Raw genomic sequence first — 23,256 nt, 5'->3', positions numbered from 1 at the left:
ACCTTCGGAGGGTGTTTGGTCGGTACCACACCGGTACTCTCTACTAGGTCCTTTCTTTTTGTTGTGCAGGTGCCATTTGTGACGCTTGAGGATCATGTGACTTACTGGTGGTATTTTCGGCATCATCACAAATAGTTGAAATTAGGGAAATATTTAAACTTGAACATGTAAACATTTAATCTAAGTGTTTTCTGTGCAGCACATAAGTCCGAGACTAGTTTCTTATATAGCTAGGTATCTATTTACCCCTAAAAGTGACGTCACCAAACTCAAAGAATAAACTTGGAGACAGATAAAAGATTAATTCATCCTTTTGAACTTATTAATTTGATATTTTTCATAAATAATTTTGTTGCATCTTGAGGTTTAAAGCTCCAAATTTAAAAAAATTAATTCTTACAATTTTGTTTATAAAAGAAAAACAGAATAAATTACAATGATATTTCCTCTATGATATACTTATAGTTTTATTTTTATTTGTCATCTTACAATTGTTGGGATATTTGGGGTTATCAATGGAAAGAACAAAGCAATAATTTGTGAATACTAAAAAAATTGTGCAAATAATTTTAATTAAATGGTTGAGAATACTAAAAATTCACGCATTTTCGTTGGAATCATTTACCATTCAAATCTTGCTAACCCTAACTAGTAACTAACCTCTTTTTTTTTTACTTTTTCTTTTTTTTTTTTTAAGTATGAAAATTTAACTATTTAAGGGTTCTGTTGTATTGGTTGAACAAGTTTAAATGCAAGAATGTATTAGGTTCCAAATATTTAGGTTCTAAATATTTAGGCTCTAAATGTTTAGTTTGTTGGCAAACCATGTACATAAATTTGTCTAAGTCTAGGATCCTAGTATCTGTGAGTCATATTAGACATTGCTAAAAGTGTTGTAAGTTACGATTCAAGAACATACAAGCTCGATCAATCGAGAGGAAGTTTCGAATGATCGAGATACGATTTTGCATAATTTTAATAAAGCCTATCAGCCCATCAAACATTTTCGATTTCAGTTTAGATTCATTAGGTGTGTGTGTGTGTGTGTATATATAACCTTAAAGCATGTTTTTCAAGTCTTGAAGAACTACTCTTTTGAAATCTAAAAGGTTCTGTGCCTTCTACTCTTTCAAGCGTCAACTAAAGATCATTCTTATACTGTAAGTACCAGTGGAATAAAGTTGCTGCCCAAGGTTCAGATATCAAGCGTATTGAAGAGTAAAGCGTGAACTGGAGGTTCATGTTGGAGCAAATCCATATCAAAGACGTTTGAGGGTTTCATAACTAGGTTTGATAATCATAGTTAAGTTTACTACAAATGAAATATTCTTGATTGTAAACTTCTATTTGATGGTGAATTTTTCTTGGGATTGGTCCCCTAGATATTTTACCTTGAAACTGGTTTATTTCATTGGTTTTCCTAAGTCATCATATCATGTGTTATTTAGATTTTTTGCTACATCATATGTTTGATTTGTATTTAACCTAAGGCTAGCATAATTGACTTAATTAATAGTAGGTCATCAAATTAGGTTAAACATTGTTTGCTCAAGGGTCTAAAAATTAACAGAATTTTTCACATTCTTTCTTTTTTAAGATTTGTACTTTCTTTATTATTTAAATTTGAATTTTTAAATCCTCTTAATTAAGGAAATTCTAAGTTCACTTAAAAGAACTTTAAAAAAATGTAACATCACATGGAATATATTTACTGCACCCATTCCCATTCTGGAATAAAAGGCAACATATTTATGTATAAATAAATATGGTTACACATAAAATTTCGTCACCAAAAGTACATTTTTTTGTAGTGTGAGCTGAGATCGTGAGTTTGAAATATGTTTTTGTTTTAAATTCAAGTCTTTCACTCATGATTTTAGTTCAACAAATAAGTGTATCGGTGTATTAAGGTGTAACACCCCAAGTTTAAAAAAAAAAAAAAAAAAAAAAAAAGAGTCAAGGTTAGATTTTTTTTGGGTGTCCCACATGCCCCACCTACCCAACAATCTCCCACTACTCATTCTCACAAATATCCCTCACTCTCTTGGCCAGTCATCCCTCTTCTTCTTTTTTTCTTTTTTTTTTTTCTTTTCTTTTCACTTAAATACACACACTCCTCTCCCTCACTCTCCCACCGGTACCACTCCTCACCACCATCTCCACCATCATTTTTTCTGGCAAGATCACTGAAAAATCCTTAGAAATCTCTAAGCAACTTCATCCCTTTTATTTAAGGTAATCTTTTTAGTGAGTTTTATACTTTTGCTTAAGGTTCTTTTAATCTAAGCTTTGATAATGATATTCATGTGATTTATGAGATTTGTAAGTGATATTCATGTGTTTATATGTATGGGTTTTGTCTTGGTGGATTTACTTGATGAGTGGGTTTATGGTTTGTTTATGATAGAAATTTAGGGGTTTTGAGTTATATCATGTACTGGATGGTAAATATAATTTTTATTGATTATTTGGAGCTAGTTAAAGATTCAAATTGTTTGTCTTAGAGGATATTATGATTTTGGTGTCATGGGTCTCTTGATAATGTTGTGTGAATTTTATGGAAGCTACTCTTGAATTGTTAAGATTTTATTATTAGGGAGATGATATTAAATGGATTAGTTTTAGCCTATGCCTTGTGAATTAATTTGTTGACAAACTTTGAAAGTGGAATGCATTATTTGTGAGGTTATATACTAGACTTTCCTAATTAAGTGCTTATTTGGCAATTCCTTAATTTGTAGCTATATACAATTTCATACTTTATACTTATTGTGATAGGTTTGCTTGATATTGTTTAGGTTCTAGCTAACCTCCTTTGGAGCTTGGAGAATTAGGATTTTTGCGGGTTGCAAGGTAAGTAGCTTTTGAATGGGATTTTTGGAAAATAACCATGTTGCATAAACGTTATTCTTGGTCAAACACATTTTGAAAAATCATTTGGGGAACTATGTTTTTCTAAAAAGTATTGTATTGTGACCCTATTATATATGAAAAGTGCATTATATTTGGTATTGCATTTGAGAAAATGTATGAATTGTTGACATGGAAAATATTAGCATCTTTGTTTTAGTTTTTGATAAGGAATTCATGGATTTTATGGTATATTGGAAAATTTAAAGGTGCCTATCTTGCCTTGTATTATTTGAGAAATTGATAGAAAATCTTGTTGACAATGAATGAATTTGGAAACCTAACAAACTTTGTGGATGTTTTGGTTATTTAAAGTTTTCTGAAACTACCTAGATATAAACTATTTGTTCTAAAGTACATATAACCTATGAGCTTTATGTGGTTTTAACCCTATGCCATGTGTGATTTCTCAGTGATCTCATGATTTAATTTCTATAGTCTTTGTGACAATGGTCTCAGATCCAGGTCAATACCCTTTCACTTTAAATGAAGCTTTCTTCCCTGCTACCCATGAGAGGAAAAGGTTCCTTGATTGTATGTGGGTGAGGTCGTTGCCCATGGAACCAAAAAACCACATGCAAAAGAGGTCTTATTAGACGCGTTCTTCCTGCTACCCATTCGAGGAGAGACAAAACCTTGAGGATATGGGTGAGGCTGTTGCCCATGGAGCCAAGAGACAACATACCAAAGAGGACAATATCATGTTTTGTAAACTGTTCATCTTCATGAAACTTACATTTCCTTCACCCCCATTAATTATGCTATTTACTGAGCTTTGTTTCATCCCATTCTTTTACAAACTTTTTCAGAATAGACAATAATCATTTTGAGACAGGTTTTTGTGACTAGTAGTAGTTAGACTAACTACTGATGAATGTTGGACCTTTGTGATGGTGATATTTAAATAATGTACATCTTAAAGTAGGCTTAACTCATTATTTTGTATCTAATAGTTGTTATCACTTTCATTTCCATTGATGAGACAACTTAATGATGTGTAATTATATTTATTCAGACCTCCATTCTTTTGTGGCCAATGGTCATTGTAATTGTTGCATAGAGTTCTGGCTTATTTTTAGAGTATTTTTAATGAAATTATTATGAAAAATTCTTGATGTTGGAACTTTGTATGAATTGTTTTGGTTAAATTGTCAAAAATGAAAAATTTTCAAGTATCTTTGGGATGCATTTCTCATGTTTTGGACTCTTTTGGGTCTGGAGCAAGGTGTGTGTAATAAATAGTTAAACACTACCCTTTATAACAAGGTGTGTGCAATCCGTTGGCTTGAAAGATATTGTTTTCTCCACAAGGTCATAGCCTACCAACAAGTTGGATTAGGCCCTGTTACCGAAGATGGATGGTTCGCCAACAACGAAAGCTAAGCACAAAATTTCATCAGTAATTTGATAGAAGGTGGTGGTTGGATTCAGCTTCACATCTGTACCTCTAAAATGTGCTGTGATACTTGGAATATGTATATTATCTGAACTATTGTAGCAAAGACTAAGAAGGTGACTTGAGTCATCAATGCGCTCAAAATTAATTTCTTCTGCTACTGTAGATTCGAACTTGGAGTAGAACTCTGTTGGGAACGATGTCAATGTGGAACCTGAATCAATGATAATATTGCCCTTTGAACCTCCAGAGCCAGAAGAACGGCTCAACTACAATCTTTTGCTGCCAACACTCATTGCTTCGAGTGTTAGGTTGTAGAAGGTGTCTGATCGTTCGTATTCTAAGGGAGTCGACACGGTTCCAAAACCCGAAACCACCGCATGACTACCAAAACTCAATCTGCTTGAGGTATTGTCTTGGGGATAAATAGATGGCACCAAGCAGTATGAGAACTTCCCACCAATTGAAGAATGCAACTGGGACACAAGGGAAGCCTTGTCGCCTCCAAGGCCAACAATGCCAGTAGATGCTTTGCTTTCACCAGTGTCATTATTATTGTGTCCACACCCTATGATAGTTTTAGGAAGAGTCACAGAGTGGCCTGTAGTCGATCCCACAGTGATAGTCTCTATAGCAATGTCTCCCTTTGAGAATGATTCGTCTCCATACTCCACTGAATATTGGCAACGTGTTCCATCGATCGAGCAGGAATTATATAGAGACTTACATAGTGATTATTAACGTGTATAGTGTTGTGGGCTATAGGCTCAACTAGATTACTTGTATAGCATACATTTTTGTACTACACTTTTACTTGTACTGCACTCATATGCCTCCTATATAAAGGCATTCATGTATATTCTTTCATTGTGAGAATACAATACACTTATTCGGTATTTCTAACATGGTATCACAGCCATTGCTCTAACTTTCTTGTGTCTTGCAATCTTGTCTTTGTTGGTATTTTCCGCTACCTCGACTTCTTCGGTTAGTAAACCTTTTCCGTGCCCTCTCCTGACTGCTCCACCACCATCAGAGGTGCCCAAGGTCGAATCTTCACTGCAAGAAGCTCGATCATCGCCACAAAGATCACTGCCTCCGTCGGATCTTCCACATAGGACCTCCGATTAGGACATAAGAGATATCACCATGTAGATTTTCAACCTATCTACACAAAGCCACCGGAATCATCGTCATCTGACCCTCCACGCACCGCCATGCGCTGGTCAAAGATTTGGTAATTTGTTCCACGTGCTTCACGCGCCTTCAGTATTGCTTCGATTATCTCACCGCCGCCATTATCTAAATCGTCCTTCTCCGATCTACATCATCAGTAAAGGATCGGCCTCATCGGACTGCCCATGCGCTCTCACGCACCGCCAAAGTATTCTGCCTTGTTGTCTACGCGCTTCACGCGCTACAGCTCCGCCGTCCCACTGTTGCTGACGTCATCTGTGACGTCACTATGCTACGTCAGCCCTAGCGTTGCTTCTGACGTCATCTACTGACATCATCCGTTGACTTTGACCTGGTTAACCGTTGACTTTTTATCAGAGTTGACTTTTTGCAGTTCAAGTGCTCTTTACCCAGTTTTTCGCATAGATTTCATTTTTGCAGTCTATTTTTGCATATTTTGCTTCTAAATGAAGAATAAGGATAGGTCTTCTTCTTGTTACAATAATCGTCGCCGACAATCCAGCAAACGTTTTTACAAACGTCTTGGCCACAATATTGAGACTTGCTATCATCGCAACAAATTAGCTATTTCAATTTCTGTTGCTACTGTTGCTAACACTGAGAGTGTCCAACCAATGGCTCCCGTCTCTGCATAGTTTAAGTCTTCAAGTCGCACTTTCACCATGTCCACAGATGACCTTAAAAACATCATCGCTAATGTCATTCATATGGTTGGTAATGCATCTTATTCCTCTTCTCTCTCAATTTTATCTGGTATGTCTCCTTCCTCTTGGCTTATGGATTCTGCTTGTTGCAATCACATGACACCTCACTCGTCCTTGTTTTCTGAACTTAAACCTGCACCACACCCTCTTAATATTCGCACAGCAAATTGTTCCACAATTTCTGGTCATAACATAGGTTCCGTTTCGACCTCCAATCTCTCGGTTCCTAGGGTTTTTAATGTTCCTGACCTTTCTTACAATTTATTTTCTGTGGGACAATTAGCTGAGTTAGGTTATTGCATTATCTTTGATTATTCTGGGTGTATTGTGCAGGATCTGAGGACGAGGTAGAAGCTTGGGACCGGTCCCAAAGTTAGGCGTATGTTTCCCGTGGACAACCTTCGTCTTCCACTTATTGCTCCTATTTCTGTTGCTGCAATTGTTGCAATTTCTTCTATTCCTTCTCTTGCACTTTGGCATGCTCGACTTGGTCATGCATCTTCTTCTCGGGTACAACGATTGGCTTCTAGAGGTTTGTTAGGTTCAGTGTCTACAAAAAAATTTGATTGTGTTTCATGTTAGTTAGGAAAACAACCATCTTTGCCTTTCAATACTAGTGAATCAATATCCACTGATATTTTTTACCTTATTCATTCTGATGTTTGGGGGCCTTCCCCTATTTCTAGTATTGGTGGATCTCGATATTTTATTGTCTTTGTTGATGATTACTCTCACTATAGCTGGATTTTTAATATGAAACATCGTTTTGAATTGTTGCAAGTATATTCTAATTTTGCAAAAATAATTGAAACTCAATTTTCCAAACGTATCAAAAATTTTCGATCTGATAATGCTCTTAGGTACACTCAATATGCTTTCCAAGCTGTTTTACATTCCTATGACACTATTCATCAACTAACTTGTCCAGGTACCTCTTAGCAAAATGGTAGAGCCAAACGAAAACTTCGTCATATTCTTGACACTGTTCGTGCTCTCCTTCTCTCTGCCAAAGTTCTTGCTCCTTTTTGGAAGCTGCTCTTCATGCTGTTCATGTTATTAATTGCATTCCGAGTCCTGTCATCCAAAATCAAACTCCATATGAGTGCCTTTTTGGGTCACCTCTAGACTATCACCACCTTCGCTCTTTCGGTTCCGCTTGTTTCGTTCTTCTTCAACCATATGAGCATAACAAACTTGAGCCTCGGTCAAGACTTTGTTGTTTTCTTGGCTATGGCAAAACTCAAAAGGGGTATCGGTGTTATGATCCTGTCTCTCATCGTCTTCGTATCTCCCGCAATGTTGTCTTTTGGGAACATCGCCTCTTTGTTGAGCTTTCTCACTTCTGTACCTCCTTATCTTCCTCCTCTGTCTTAGATCTTTTTCCAGATGAGGTACATATTCCCTCTGTAGCTGTTCCTGATCCTCCTTTAATTACTCCTAATTCTTTTGTAGACTTCTCTGTTCAACCACCAAATATCATTGATCCCTTTTCTAGTTCACCCTTTAATGAACGGGTGGAAGATGAACAGGTCGAAGACGAGCTACCCAATCCCAACCCTGAGCTTGGGTCCCCTGCTCCTACTCCACCTGAAGATCTTGCACAAGACATTTCACCTCTTCATTCAACTCGGGTAAGATCCATTCTTGTACATTTACTTGACTATCATTGTTATACTGCCCTTGCTACACTACACGAATCTCACACCTATCGTGAGGTTTCCACTGACCATTTATGGCAGATTGCAATAAAAGAGGAACTTGATGTATTATCTAAAAACCATACTTGGGATTTGGTGACACTTCCTCCTGGGAAATCTGTGGTTGGTTGTAAGTGGATCTACAAGATTAAGACTCGCTCTGATGGGTCCATTGAGCGCTACAAAGCTCACCTTGTTGCTAAAAGTTTTACACAGGAGTATGGGATTGATTATGAAGAGACCTTTGCTCCGGTTGCTCGTATCTCATCTGTTCATGCCCTCTTAGCTGTTGCTGCTGCTAGTAAATTGGACCTTTTTCAGATGGATGTCAAAAATGCATTCCTTAATGGGGATTTAAGTGAAGAAGTTTATATGCAACCTTCTCCTGGTCTCTCTGTTGACTTAAATAAGGTTTGTCACATTTGACGTGCACTTTATGGCCTTAAACAAGCTCCACGAGCTTGTTTTGCCAAATTTTGCCTTATTTCTTTATCGCACTGACCAAGGCACTATTTTACTTCTTCTCTATGTGGATGATATGATCATAATTGGTGATGACCTTAGTGGCATTTAAGAACTCAAGTATTTTCTCAGTTAGCAGTTTGAGATGAAAGATCTTAGACATCTCAGTAACTTCTTGGGTCTTGAAATCACTCATTCTACAGATGGACTTTATATTACTCAAGCCAAGTATGCTTCTGAACTCTTGTCTCAAGCTAGACTCACTGATAGCAAGATTTTTGACACTCTAGTTGAGCTTAATGCGCATCTGACTCCCTCAGGAGGGAAACCATTGTCTAATCCCTCTCTTTACAGACACTTGGTTGGCAACCTAGTTTATCTCACTGTCACTCATCCAGACATTTCCTATGCTATTAACTAGGTGAGCCAGTATCTGTCTGCTCCACGATCGACTCACTATGCTGCTATTCTACGCATTCTTCGATACCTAAAAGGCACTTTATTCCATAGTCTTTTCTACTCTACTTAGTCTCCTCTTATTCTCCGTGCATTTTCTGATGCTGATTGGGTAGGAGATCCCATCGATCGCAGGTCCACCACTGGTTATTGCTTTCTTCTTGGTTCTTCTTTGATTTCTTGGCAAAGTAAGAAACAAACTCATGTGGCCGGCTCCAGTACTGAAGCAGAATATCATGCCCTTACTGATACCACATCTGAGCTCTTTTGGCTATGATAGCTTCTCAAAGACTTAGGTGTGTCTACATCCTCTACTACTCCTCTTTATTGTGATAATCAAAGTGCCATTTATATTGCTCACAATAATGTATTCCATGAACGGACTAAACACATTGAGATCGATTTTCATTTTATCCGTTATCATCTTCTCCATGGTGCTCTCAAGCTGATCATAGTCTCCTCTAAAGATCAACTTGCAGATATCTTCACCAAGTCACATCCTAAAGGACGTCTTCGTACTTTGGTTGACAACCTCAAGTTGGTCTCACATCCACCTTGAGTTTGAGTGGGGCTGTTAACATGTATAGTGTTGTGGGCTTTAAGTCTAACTAGATTACTTGTATAGCATACATTCTTGTACCACATTCTTACTTGTACTGCACTCATATGTCTCCTATATAAAGGCACTCATGTATATTCTTTTATTGTGAGAAATACAATACACTTATTCAGTATTTCTAACAGTGATGAAGTGCAGGAAACGGTTTTATAGGTTGTGGACATTTCAAGATAAAAAATTGGAGTTGTTTGACTATAGCACTCAATGCAAGGCTTGCACTGTAGCCAAATCAAATCACTACTAGTATCCACAATGGCTAGTTTTGGGACTGGTGGTGTACCAATGGAGTAGTTCAAGAGGTATTCGCCGGAATCTGAGATAAAATCTGCTTGGAGTGAATTGGGAGGGACTGAAGAAGTTGGCTTAAAACGATTGAGACGGTTAATGGAACAGTGCAAGGCCTTGGCTACGTGCTGCGAATGAGTTTCTGAAGCATTGTAGAAGGGAGAGTTGGGAGAGTCACGGTGGATGAGATCCATGGTAAAGCTGCCATTGAGAGCCTCAATGGGAGAGAAGCTACAAAGTTAGATAATGGAGAACGTAGTTGCCAATGGAGAAAAAGAAAGAAGTGAGTGATGATAAGATGCCATGATTGATTGATTGTTGGAGAGATGATGATGAAAATGTGTAGGGATTAAGTGTATATATATTGTGAACCTTAGACCATTGCTTAATTAATTGGCCAAATGGTTTAGAGGCCTTTTCGTATAAGAGTTTAAACACATGTTTTCAGTTTTTAAACAATAATACATGCATTTTTACATAATTTTTTGACTCACACATATTTCTAAAAAATACAAACAATGTTATCAAACGGCCCCTTAATAGTTGCTTCTCTCAACATGTGTGGCCCTAAATCATACAAGAATTTGACTACTCATTTGATAATGGATTTTTATTATCGCAAAAAAAGGTTGTGGTAGTCACTACAAATTCCCCTACTTTTATGAGTGAGAACAAGAGGTTGGACCCAGTAATAATAGTCTAATAGATAAGCATGCTTAAATAATTCATCGCTAGCGTCTCAAATAATGGACGTACGGCTTGTCCCTATGCACAGGTTTACGTTTTCATTTTTTTGGAGGAAACTTGATATGAACTCAGATATCTCTTTGCCCCATTAAAATACATCATCCAATTTGGACCAATTATTCACAATTATCTTAGATATCTCTTTGCCCCGGCCCATTAAAATACATCATCCAATTTGGACAATTTATTTACAATTATTCACAATTATCTCAGACATCTCTTTGCCCCATTTAAAGTACAGCATCCAATTTAGACCATTTATTCACAACTATCTCAGTTCAAGGTGGTCGATACCGTACTAGTACCGGCCAGTATATACCATATCAGTATGTATACCAGTATCTAAATACCAACGTTTTGTACCGATTTAAATACCGGCCAATTTCAGGCAATATTGACTGGTACAGACAAAAAAAAAAAAACTCTTTTTTTTTTTTTTTAGTTTTGTAAGTTTTGAATTTTTGTAAGGGCATAATGGTAACTTACTAGTATTATTTGTTTTCTTAGTATGCAATGAACAATTATGCAATGACTAAGTATTAACTCAAACAATAATTAAACTAAAGTTATAAGTGGGAGAAGAAGTACCTGTGATAAAGAACTCAAAAAACCAAAAAGCATTAAACCAAAATAGGGTTATAAGAAATAAAATGATTTTTCAACCTAAAGTAAAGTTTCCAGAAAGAATGAAAAACAAAGCAATCATAATCAAGAACTTAAAAGGTGAAGCAGAAAATTAATTATTTGCCATATAATATTTATTGACATTATTTTGTACATAAGCTATGTTAGAAATTTGAAAACTTTACTTAATATCCAAAATTTCTCTCTAATATCAAAAGTATAGAAAACATATATAAAAAATGAGCAAGCCAAAGAAAAAATGAAACAACTACTTTCAAGACCTAAAATACAATAAATCCATATTTTTGGAGGAAAAACAAAAAGGTTACCTTTAATACCTAAAATATAGAAAAAGTATCTCAAAATTTTATAATTAAAAAAACAAAAATAAAATGTGAAATTTTTTCCTAGACCAAACCCTTGCAAAACTATGATTCAAAACCTAAAAGGGATATATATATATATATATATATATCCAAATTTTCTCACTCTCGATCATATCAAACAGAAAAACTGTATACAAACACTTTTAGGACCCAAACCCAAAGCCCAACAAAACCATGATTCAAAAGTTTAAAAATAAATAAATAACTAAAATCTCGTAAAAATCCAAATTTTCTCTCCTTAATATCCAAAACACAAAAATCTCAAAATTTTATAAATCAAAGAGAAAAAAAAAATTTTAAGAAATAAATTATCTACAAATTTAGTGAACTTCAACTTGTCAATCACTTGCTACATCGGATAGGCCATAGCTAACTGGAAAAAGAAAAGAAGAAAAAAAAAAGGTATAGGTCAGGTACCAAATAAACTAAAATATCACAAATCCTAAAATGCAAGGTGATTCCCTACTTCTATTCCATGAGAAACCAATTTTTTCAGTAGTTCCTATAGTGCAACAATTCCTAAAATATTAGTGCTCATCATGTTTGTCATAAAGGAATTCAATTTGATCATAAAAGGAATTCAATTTGATCAATAGTGATAAAATTAAAAGAGAAATTAACATTGGTATTGGATATCCAAGTATATAACACTTATTGGACATGTCATGGATTACCAATTGAACCTTTTTGCCTACTCTTAAATTTATTTTCTTCTTCTATCACCTACCTTATTATCCTGTGATAAGTAGCATACATGGATTCAGTACAAAGCTCCTCCTATCAACAATATATATATTCACCATTAAAAGGATCTTGTTTGAATTTCCAAGTAATGTAATACAATGCAATGCCATTTAACTGCAAAAAAGATTTTAAGTAATAAGCAAAATATCTCACCACAAAAGAATAAGTGATGATCTAACAAGCCTTTATATGAGGTTATGTGTGGGGGAAAGTAAAGATGCCTGTCATAACTTTTGCTTGCACAATCACAGATAATTGTTCTTAGCCATGAAACTCAATTATTTGCCGCAAGCTTATGAAGGAAGCTGAAAAGAAAAGATAGTCAACTCTTGTATCAAATTTCTTACCCTCTTGTATTAAGTGTCTTTGTTTGCATTTGTCTAGACTCCAGAGGCTCACTGTCTTTGGAATGAGAAACATACTCTTTTAGGGGTTGGAGTTCAAGTGTTTAGTGTGTAATAGAAATAGTAGACTGGGATGTTAGTGTTGGGAGTAGAAGAATTTAGTATGTGTGATGTCCCAATTTGATTGATTGTGTGATATGTGTGGGTCAGTGATAAGTCCCACATCGGGTATTTACTGGGTAGACCTGGATTTTATTAACAACTACAAGGAGCTTCAATAGTGACTAGTCCTTTTGAGGTATAGCGTAGACGTGGCTAGCGCTTTTCCTTAGATCGTTACATATGGTATCAGAGCCGGCCCGATAATCCCGTGTGGGCTTAGAGACATTACTCCACAAAGTGGACCCTAACGAGGACGTTAGGGATTTAAGTGGGGGAGATTGTGATGCCCCAATTTGATTGATTGTGTGATATGTGTGGGTATGTGATGAGTTCTACATCGGGTATTTACTAGGTAGACCTGGGCTTTATTAACAACTATAAGGAGTCTCAATAGTGACTAGTCCTTTTGAGATATAGCGCAAATGTGGCTAGCGCTTTTTCTTGGGTTGTAACAAAAAGTGCAGTTTTAACGTTATAAATTTGTGAAGCAGATTCGTTTATACTTCTTCACAACATCTAATTCCTTAGTGATACCGTTTTTGGTGTAGTTTTATGTCTAATTGTTTTTGACCACTAACCCTCAACTTTTGGGGTTTGGCAAATCATGTTCTCAATAGAACCAACTGGAAGGCTTTTCATTGTGCAACACAGTACCGTTGCCAAGAAAATTAGTAGTCTTGTATTCTTGTTTTCAAAATATAATTTTCCATTGCCAAAAGGTTAATCGGGTTCATTGAGTCAAGTGTATGTCTCTGTTTCCTAGATTCCTAATGAAAGTTAATCGAATTCAGTTGAGTCGAGTGTATGTCTCTGTTTCCTAGATTCCTAATGAAAGTTAATCGAATTCAGTTGAGTCGAGTGTATGTCTCTGTTTCCTAGATTCCTAATGAAATCTCAATAGCATTGGAAAAGTACCGATATACTACAAATTAAAGAATATTTCAAAGTGCATCCAATCAAACTCATTTAGAAAATGGTCAAGTTCTAGATATGTAACAACCACAATTGAATGTTATACAAATTGCCTAAGCGATATAAAATTATACCAATTGCTGATCTTCATTATACCAATTCACACATGGAGGTCCAAACTTGATATGAAATTAAATAGAACAAATTGCAATTAGTTATAAACACATAATGGGCTATTTTTTTTTTTTTTTTTTTTTTTTTTTTTTTTTTTTTTTTTTTTTTTTTTTTGCAGTTTTCAAGTAGTAAAAGTATGATGGTTTTCCATAAGAAAAAAGACACTACAAAAAGGAGAAGTAGTATGTTCTACATCACAGCTTGTGACAAGATACAATGGTTTGGACAAAAGTTTACAAGTATAAATGCTTAAAATAAATAGACCCAAAAGAGGTAGAGCTCCAATTAAAGAACCCATCAGTCAAAAATTCAACATAGAAAGTAAAATCAACATAACAATCACCCACAGCATAGTAGTAAAAAAAGGGGAAGAAAAAAAAAAATTAAGCGAAAGAAACAATACTATTAATCTAATAGAGATATTGGGATTTAGAGATACCTTAACTAAATCATCCAACTTCTATCAATATTTATATACTGTGAGGAGAGGAAGACAGGAAGGAAGGAAGACAGAGAGGCTACCGTTAGAAGGGAGAGAGGCTGGCGTGAACTAAATTTGAAACTGTAAGACAAAAGGTGGAGAAGGTCGAACAAAAGGTGGGAAGACAAAATTTTTAAACCGTGAAATAGAAGGTGGGGAGGCAGAAAGTTGAAATCGTGAAAACAAAGAGTTTGTCGAAGGGTTTTAATTGAAAAGCCTTTGGGTTTGGACTTTATGGTGGAATTAAATTTATAAAATGTGGGCTTTATGGTGGAGATTGGGATGAGAAATATTTTCTATTTATCTTAGTATTTTAAAATTGGGAAAAAAAATTTAAATTGTAGGACAAATTCATAAAAGATGATGGAAATAACATGGCTGCTAATGTGGCTCAATGTGAGCGTACTAATATTAAATGCTACGTTTCAGCTTCTAGATTTATATAGAATATCTCAGATCTCTCCTTGCCCCATTAAAATACATCATCCAATTTGGACCATTTATTCACAATTATTGGCCTAAACTGATTGGATTTTTTAAGTGTTTTGATAGGGAGAACCAAGCAAGCAAGGTGTCCTATATTATATAAACCTAAGTAGTTAAATATTTTGGTCGTTTAGATTAAAATTTTTTGTAAATGAATAATTTTTTTTCTTTTACATCTCTCGATAATTCTCGATTTATCGAGTTTCGCAAATCTAGAAATATCATATTTGTTTTTCGGCTCATGATGACTTGCCTTTTCATAGGTTTTGTTCTCTAACCTACTAGATGATATAAAATATTTATTTTATTTCCATCATCATACATAGAGATGTACATAGAGAATCTGCACGTTTTTTGTGAAGCTACTATGTTTTTATGCTCCTTAAGGTTTTGTAACTAAGTCGCCTTCAATTTTACAAGTGTGTCGTGAAGAACTTTGCATCCATCAACAAACTTCAAGTTGCTAAGAGTTAGTCACAGATTAGAGATTTGTGCAAATATTGAAGAAGTCTCTACAAAATCTGTTAGGGTTTTAGACCCCAGTTGAGTCAGATTCAATCAAATCTCTAGTCAATTAATTAAAGTGATTAATTAAACAATTTGATTTGATTTAAATAAATATCACACAATCACAAATCATATGAACAGCAAGAATGATGACCTAGAAAAACTTTTGAAACTGTGTTTTCAAAGTAAAAAACCCAGGGATGATTTAACCTAAACAATCCTCAAAACAACATTTCACTAGTAGAATGGAAGTTTGTACAATAGACTTAACTCTAAATTTCCTGCTACCTCATGTCATACTTACTCACGTGACCACATACAGCTCTGAATCCGCGGACTCTTTTATTGTGAAACTGTGCAAACAAACACTCTAGTTTGTGACTTTAAGAACTTCACTCAAAGGTTTAGATCATCAATTGTGGTTGATTTGATGCAGCAACTTTACTCTATAGTCAGATCTATTGTTTGCACAAGGTCTCCAACTGTAGCTTCAAAAGGGTTTGGAAAAACTCTAGATTTGTGTACAGAACACTGCCCTCCTGAATATGTAAAAATGTGCTCTAGGGTTTGTATTTACATATCTTTAAGATCCATCAAACCCCTAGATCCAATGGATGAAAAAGAAAGTGAGAATTCATATCTGCACGATTCTTGATCAGTTGAGATGTGCATCTCGGCCGGTCAAGATAAGTGAGACTTTTCTACACTTATCTTTTACTACTTTCTTGAGTCTTTAATTGTGTAGAACTTCATTTATCTTGTTTCTGAATATTTCTAGACTAAACACGAGACAAAAACTATATTCTAAAGGATACAATTTGTTCATAGTTGCCAACCTAAAAATATAGACTTTACAAAATCAAGTTTAAGTGGAGATTAGCGCTAGGGTTCAACTGTAGGTTCGTATTTCGGAATAGACTAGTGTAGGGGCTAGGGCCCAAAATAATGTATTGGGTCTTGGGCCCTGTCCAAGGACACTAATAAGTCCGAGGAGAAGAAGATGACTTAAATGATCCACATTACAAGTCTCACTAGTGGGGGATGAAGGGAAGAAGTCCAAGAAGGAACTCCTCCTCGGACACAACAAACGTAGACCAAGTGTGTACTCTAGCAATCGGAATACGCCCCATGAACATGTGAGAGGGAAGAAAACTCAAAATATCTAAGGAAAAGCTGTCACCACCACATTAAATGCACTACAGCTACTTTTTTGGCCGCATTAATGTGGAGAGGACCCCTAAACAATGCTGCCTTGACTGCCACAACTCACAGAGGGCTGAAAGGGGTGTCTGATAGGATGGGTACTTAAGTGGAGATCCAGATAATCAACAAGTGTAGGGTCCAGATGATTAGAAAGGAGCTATATAATGTGGAAGAGCCCCCATGAGGAAGGGGCAAAGAAAAAGAAAGAGAGAGAGAATACTGTAGCATGCTAAAAAATCTTAATATTGTAATCAATATAAGTTAAATTTTGGTCTCCTCGGACTAACATCCATTGGCATTGATGTCTTTTATTGTGCTTGATTGTCTCTTAACTCCATACTAGCCGTTGCCTAACTCATTAAGATCTAATTCTTTGACCCATACTCTACAAAATTCATTGTATTAGGCTTATTAGACCAGGGTTCCATACATTTGGGCTTAGGCTCCAAATCTTGCCCCTACAATTGGCGTCGTTTGTGGGAAAGAACTTGTATGCTAGTGAGTGCAACAGTTAGACATGGAAGGATCAAGTCTACACCAAGAAAACCCATGCCAGGCAAGTCCCTAACGGACATAACCCATAGGGTCTCAACGACAGGGTAATTCCCCTAACCCTGAGCTTGAACAAAATCAGGAAAACGAAAGAATCTAGAGGGGAGTGTGCATGTCACCCAGACGAATAGAAGCCCCTCTCAAGTGGGCAGTCGCATATCTCAAAGACAAAACAACCATTGAGCCATGTAGCAAGAGATAGACGGCTTAAAAAAGAGACCGCGCTACGCATAACGAAGGCGGTCCCCTTCCAGCTCCAATATATCCTCTAATGATGAAGAGGACGGCAATTACAGGCAAAAATCAAGAACTCCCCCAAGTGAGACCTTCTCTTATGAAGACAAGGACCGCCATAGACGAAAGCACAAGGGACCATCTAGTAAGGGCCTGGGTAATGATGCCATGAATAAAGCCTTGGATCAGGTCTCTAAGTCACCCTTCACGTGCAAGATAGAAGGGGCTAGACTACCTCGGCGTTTCCATCAACCTACATTCACCGTTTATAATGGTCAAACAAACCCCGTGGAGCATGTGAGTCAGTTTAATCAAAGAATGGCCATCCACTCTTAGAACGAAGCTTTGATGTATAAGGTTTTCCTGTCCAGCCTAGGACCTGTGGCGATAAGGTGGTTCAATAGCTTGAAAACAGACTCCATAGATTCCTACAAGCTGCTCATCCAAGCTTTTGGCTCTCGTTTCATTACGAGCAGCAAGGTTCCCTTGCCTCTGAGTTCGTTATTGTCATTATCCATGCGTGAGGGAAAAACTTTAAAAGCATACTCGGACAGATACTGGGAAATGTACAACGAGATGGACGGCGACTATGACGATGTCGCCATCAGCACTTTTAAAAGCAGTCTCCCTACTGAGCATGGTTTGAGGAAATCCTTGACTAGTAAGCCTATCACCAGCGTTCATCAACTGATGGACTTGATTGACAAATACAAAAGAGTGGAAGAGGACCAGCTGCAAGGGAAAGGAAAGGAGAAGATCATCCCTCAAAAGAGGAATGATTTCAGGTCGGAACGATACAACAATAACTACCAAGGAGAAATTTCGCAGGGCAATCAGAAACAGCCAACACGCAGACGGTTAACGCCATATTCAGAGAACCAGTACACCAGGTTTTAGAGAAATTCAAGAATGAGCCATTCTTCAAGTGGCCAAATAAGATAACTGGAGACTTCACAAAGCGCAATCAGAGTCTGTATTGTTATTACCACCAAGACCACGAACATACTACAGAAGACTACAGGAACCTATGGAACCATTTGGATCAGCTGGTTCGAGAAAGGAAATTGAGGCACCTTTTGCATCCTTCCAGTGGTCATCCAGGCCAAACAAACCAAGAACCCCGGAGAGACATATCTTTAAGATCCCCAATAGGCACGATAAATGTCATCCTTGCTGCTTCAGGAATGACTGACTCTTGTCCCTCCCGAGTAATGTCTGTGGCTCGGCTCTCCACCGAGGACAGTGATTGGGAGTCCAAAAAGTCTAGGAAAGGAGCCTCGCCTGTGCTAGGATTCTCAGACGAGGATAAGATCGGAGTCATCCAACCCCACGACGATGCTCTGGTAGTTACACTCAGGATTGGGGGGTTTAATGTGAAGAGAGTACTGGTAGACCAGGGCAGTGCTGTGGAAGTAATGTACCCCGACCTGTACAGGGGGCTGAATCTAAAACCTGAAGACCTAACGGCGTATGATTCCCCTTTAGTAAGTTTCGAAGGGAAAACCATTACACCAAGAGGCCAGATCAGACTACCCATACAGACCGGTTCGAACGTGGTAAAGGTGGATTTTATTGTGGTCGACGCCTATTCGCCTTACACAGCTATAGTGGCCAAACCTTGGCTCCATGCCCTAGGGGTCATTTCTTCTACACTTTACTCGAAGGTGAAATACCCATCGGAAGGCCGAGTCAAGGAGATTGTGGGAAATCAAGCCATGTCCAGACAATGCATGGTGGCTGCCATCTCATGCCAATCCAATGCAGAGTCCTTGGCCTCTATTAGAAAGGACTTATAGCAATCAACCACCCCGGCAATACCCGCTAATGAGCCAGCCGAGGAGGTAAAATGCGAAAATCTAGAAAAGGTGATTGTTGATGCTGATCCAAAGAAATTCTTTCAAGTTGGCTCAAAACTACCTTTTCGGGAGAAAGAAGAACTGATTGGGTTTCTTAGAAAAAATATGGATGTGTTTGCATGGGATGCCTACGAGGCCCCACGGATTGATCCAAGCTTCATCTGCCACAACTTAAACGTTAACCCATCCGTCACTCCCAAAAAGCAACCACCCCGACACCCGTCAAAAGAGCATGCCAACGCTGTTAGGGATGAAGTAACAAAGTTCAAAAAAGCAGGGGCTATCAAAGAAGTTTTCTACCCCAAGTGGTTGGCCAATACAATATTAGTAAAAAAGAAGAGTGGGAAGTGGCGAGTTTGCGTAGATTTCACAGACTTGAACAGGGCGTGCCCAAAAGACCCATTCCCAATGCCTCGGATAGACCAGTTAGTAGATGCAACTGTAGGCCATCCTCGAATGAGCTTCTTGGATGCCTTTCAAGGCTATCATCAAATACCACTAGCCTCGGGTGATCAAGAAAAAACGGCATTCGTGACTCCTATTGGAAACTACCACTACAAAGTGATGCCTTTCGGTTTGAAGAATGCAGGGTCTACCTACCAAAAGATGATGACTAAAATGTTTGAGCCGTAGTTGGGCAAGAGTATTGAAGTCTACATAGACGACATGGTAGTAAAGAGTAAAGTAGTATCCGAGCATGTGGGAGATCTCGGAGTCATTTTTGACATCTTAAGAGAATACAAACTGCATCTCAATGCCTCTAAGTGCTCATTTGGTGTCGGGTTTGGCAAATTTTTGGGCTATATGGTAACTCACAGGGGAATTGAGGTGAGCCCAGATCAGATCAAAGCGATTCACAATTTGCAAGCTCCTTGGAACCCAAAAGAAATCCAAAAACTCATTGGAATGATCGCGGCCTTGAATCAGTTTATTTCCCGATCTGCGGAACGATGTCGGCCCTTCTACCTCCTGATGAACAAATGGAAAGGATTTAAGTGGTCCGAGGACTGTGCCTTAGCCTTCCAGCAACTTAAAGAATACCTGTCGCGACCACCCATCATGTCTAGCCCTGAGGCAAACGAGGTTTTGTTCGCCTACATCACGATGGCCCCTCATGTTGTAAGCTTGGTGTTAATACGGATTAATGGTGGCATACAACGGCCAATTTACTATGTGAGTAAATTGTTACATGAGGCCGAGGTGCGTTACTTACCATTGGGGAAGGCGATTTTGGCAGTAATGCATGCTACACGAAAACTCCCTCATTATTTCCAAGTGCAAACTGTTGTTGTTCTAACTCAGCTTCCACTCAAGTCGATACTCCTAAGTGCCGATTACACAGGAAGAATTGCCATGTGGAGTACACTTCTAGGGGCTTTCGATATTAAATACATGCCTCGAACCTCCGTCAAGGGCCAAGTCCTCGCTGATTTAATAGCCGAATCTGTCGAGCCCCCAATAGAAACAGTAGTGAAGGAGGAAAACATGGATGGAAAATCGGTTGGCACAATCTCTGCATAAGGAGCCTCACACTGGAAAGTGTACATTGATGGCGTGGCAAACCAAAGGGGATCCGGGGTAGGGCTAGTACTAATATCCCCTGAGAAGATTACCATAGAAAAGTCATTAAGACTAGGGTTCTCAGCCATGAACAACGAAGCCGAGTATGAAACTTTATTGCAAGGAATGGCCATGGTGCAGAAAATGGGAGGGAAGGCATTAGAAGTGTTCTCGGATTCCAGATTGGTTGTAAGGCCAAGTGAAGGGTGAGCTGGAAGCCAGAGATGTGAGAATGCAGGAGTACCCGAGTCAGGTCAGGCGCTTACAATCAGACTTTTAATTCTTCAACTTGACACACGTCTCTAGGAGTGAGAACACACATGCGGATTCATTGGCCACTCTTGCCACGTCCAAGGAGCAATGTTTACCTCGAATCATCCTCGTCGAGGACTTGTACAGGGTAGATGTAGTAAAAAAGGACATGGTTCGAATCCATCAAGTTAGAGTGAGTCCGAGCTGGATGGATTCCATAGTGAGCTTTCTTAAAGATGATGTACTACCAGAAGAGAAATCAGAAGCCGAGAAGATATGAAAAAAAGCTCCTCGGTTCTGGCTGTCTGAGTATCACAAGCTGTACAAGCGCTCCTGTTTTGGGCCGTATCTGCTATGTGTACACCTCAAAGCGTCAGAGCTATTACTCGAAGAGTTGCATGAGGGAATTTGTGGGAGTCACATAGGAGGAAGATCACTAGCACACAAAGCCCTCACTTAAGGATATTGGTGGCCGGGCATGCAGAAAGAAGCCCAAGAATACGCCAAGAAGTGTGATCAATGCCAAAGGTTTGCTCCAAATATCCACCAACCAGGAGGGGTCCTTAATCCCATCTCCAGTCCTTGGTCGTTCGCTCAATGGGGCTTGAATATCGTAGGCCCTTTCCCTAAAGCAGCAGGAAATAAAAGATACTTAATGGTCGGCACAGACTATTTCACCAAATGAGTCGAAGCCAGGCCCCTAGGCCCCTAGCTAACATCAGGGACGTGGATGCAAAGAAATTCATTTGGAGAAATATCATTACTCGATTCAAAGTCCCTCATGCCCTCATCTCAAACAATGGCCTTCAATTTGATAGTAAGACCTTCAGAAGATATTGTTGCGACTTGGGAATTACAAACCGATATTCCACTCCGACCTACCCCCAAGGAAATGGGCAGGCCGAGGCTATTAATAAGGTCATAGTTAATGGATTGAAGAAGAGATTAGATGATGCAAAGGGAAGACGGGTGGAAGAGCTGCCACACGTCCTATGGACTTATCGGACTACACCACGATGGTTAACGGGAGAGACTCCCTTTTCTATGACTTATGGGGCTGAAGTTGTCCTTTCCTTGGAGACTATCTTTCCAACACTAAAAACGGGCACCATCACTCCAAGCAACAACGACGAATTGCTAGGAAGAAGTCTAGATTTAATTGAAGAAAAAAGAGAAAAGACAATGATTCAATTGGCCTATTATCACCAGAAACTCAAGCAAGGGTATGATGCCAATGTAAAACTACGGCCGCTAGTGATAGAAGACCTGGTGTTGAGGAAAATTTTGGGTAACGCTAAGAACCCGTCCTGAGAAAAGCTGGGGCCCAACTGGGAAGGTCCATATCGCATCACTTCAGTAGCAGGAATAGGTGCATATTATTTGGAAGACTTAGATGAGAAAGCTGTACCCTGCCCATGGCATGTAAATAAGCTAAGAATGTATTATTATTAATAAAAGCAGTTTTGCTTACACTATGTTTTATTATAATTGCGCGTCATATAGTTCACTTCTATCCAAGTGTTAAACAGAACCTAAGTCTTGCATGGCTCCTCGGACCACAGGTTTAGGAGAAATTAATAACTTATGGCATCTATTCAAGTGTTAAACAGAATCTAAGTCCTGCACGGCTCCTCGAACCACAGGCTTAGGGGAAATTAATAGCTTATGACATCTATCCAAGTGTTAAATAGAACCTAAGTCCTACATGGCTCCTCGGACCACAAGCTTAGGGAAAATTAATAACTTATGGCATCTATCAAGGTGTTAAACAGAACCTAAGTCCTTTATGGCTCCTCAGACCATAGGCTTAGGAAAAATCAATAACTTATGACATCTATTCACGCGTTAAATAGTTCAAACGGGTCTTGAAGTGGGTGTATTTCATAATCTTAAACTGCATATATATAGGTTTTTAAACAGGACTTAAAGCCTAAACAGACCCAAAGCAAATTTAAACCTATACTTACGCGCAGTATACAGACTGTCTGCATGTCAACCTTCATTACCTAAGATTCACTGCACAGTTTTACCCCTAACACTTAGTCATATTGGAAAAACATTATTGTAAACTCTAACTGAAGGCACAATTATATTTATTTAGAGCTATGCAATAAAATCCAAACAACATCAAGCAAAAGAACAAAGGATGAAAGGAAGAGCATTCACATTAAGAGATAAAGACAGTACAGTATGCCCGGATGAGATGTCTTTGAAAACAAAAACAAAATACACTTCTACTTCAAAATGATACTACCAAAAAAAAAAAAAAAAAAGAGAGAGAGAGAGAAAAACCCTAAGGGCTAAGC

General features: G+C 38.0%; 1 protein-coding gene across 1 annotated transcript; it reads right to left on the bottom strand.

Annotated features, from left to right (window-relative positions):
• Window positions 1–4,575: 4,575 nt before the first annotated feature.
• On the bottom strand, window positions 4,576–9,920 carry LOC115985076 (aspartic proteinase CDR1-like). Its single transcript, XM_031108047.1, has 2 exons — window positions 9,722–9,920; window positions 4,576–4,874 (listed from the first exon to the last, which is right to left on the bottom strand). The coding sequence occupies exons 1-2, from the start codon at window positions 9,918–9,920 to the stop codon at window positions 4,576–4,578; spliced, it is 498 nt and encodes a 165-aa protein (XP_030963907.1).
• Between the last annotated feature and the right edge of the window lie 13,336 nt (window positions 9,921–23,256).

The sequence above is a fragment of the Quercus lobata genome, chromosome 4, assembly GCF_001633185.2.
Source record: "Quercus lobata isolate SW786 chromosome 4, ValleyOak3.0 Primary Assembly, whole genome shotgun sequence".
NCBI lineage: Eukaryota > Viridiplantae > Streptophyta > Magnoliopsida > Fagales > Fagaceae > Quercus > Quercus lobata.
The sequence above is the reverse complement of the archived record's forward strand: the minus strand, read 5'-3'. Positions and strand labels throughout refer to the sequence as shown.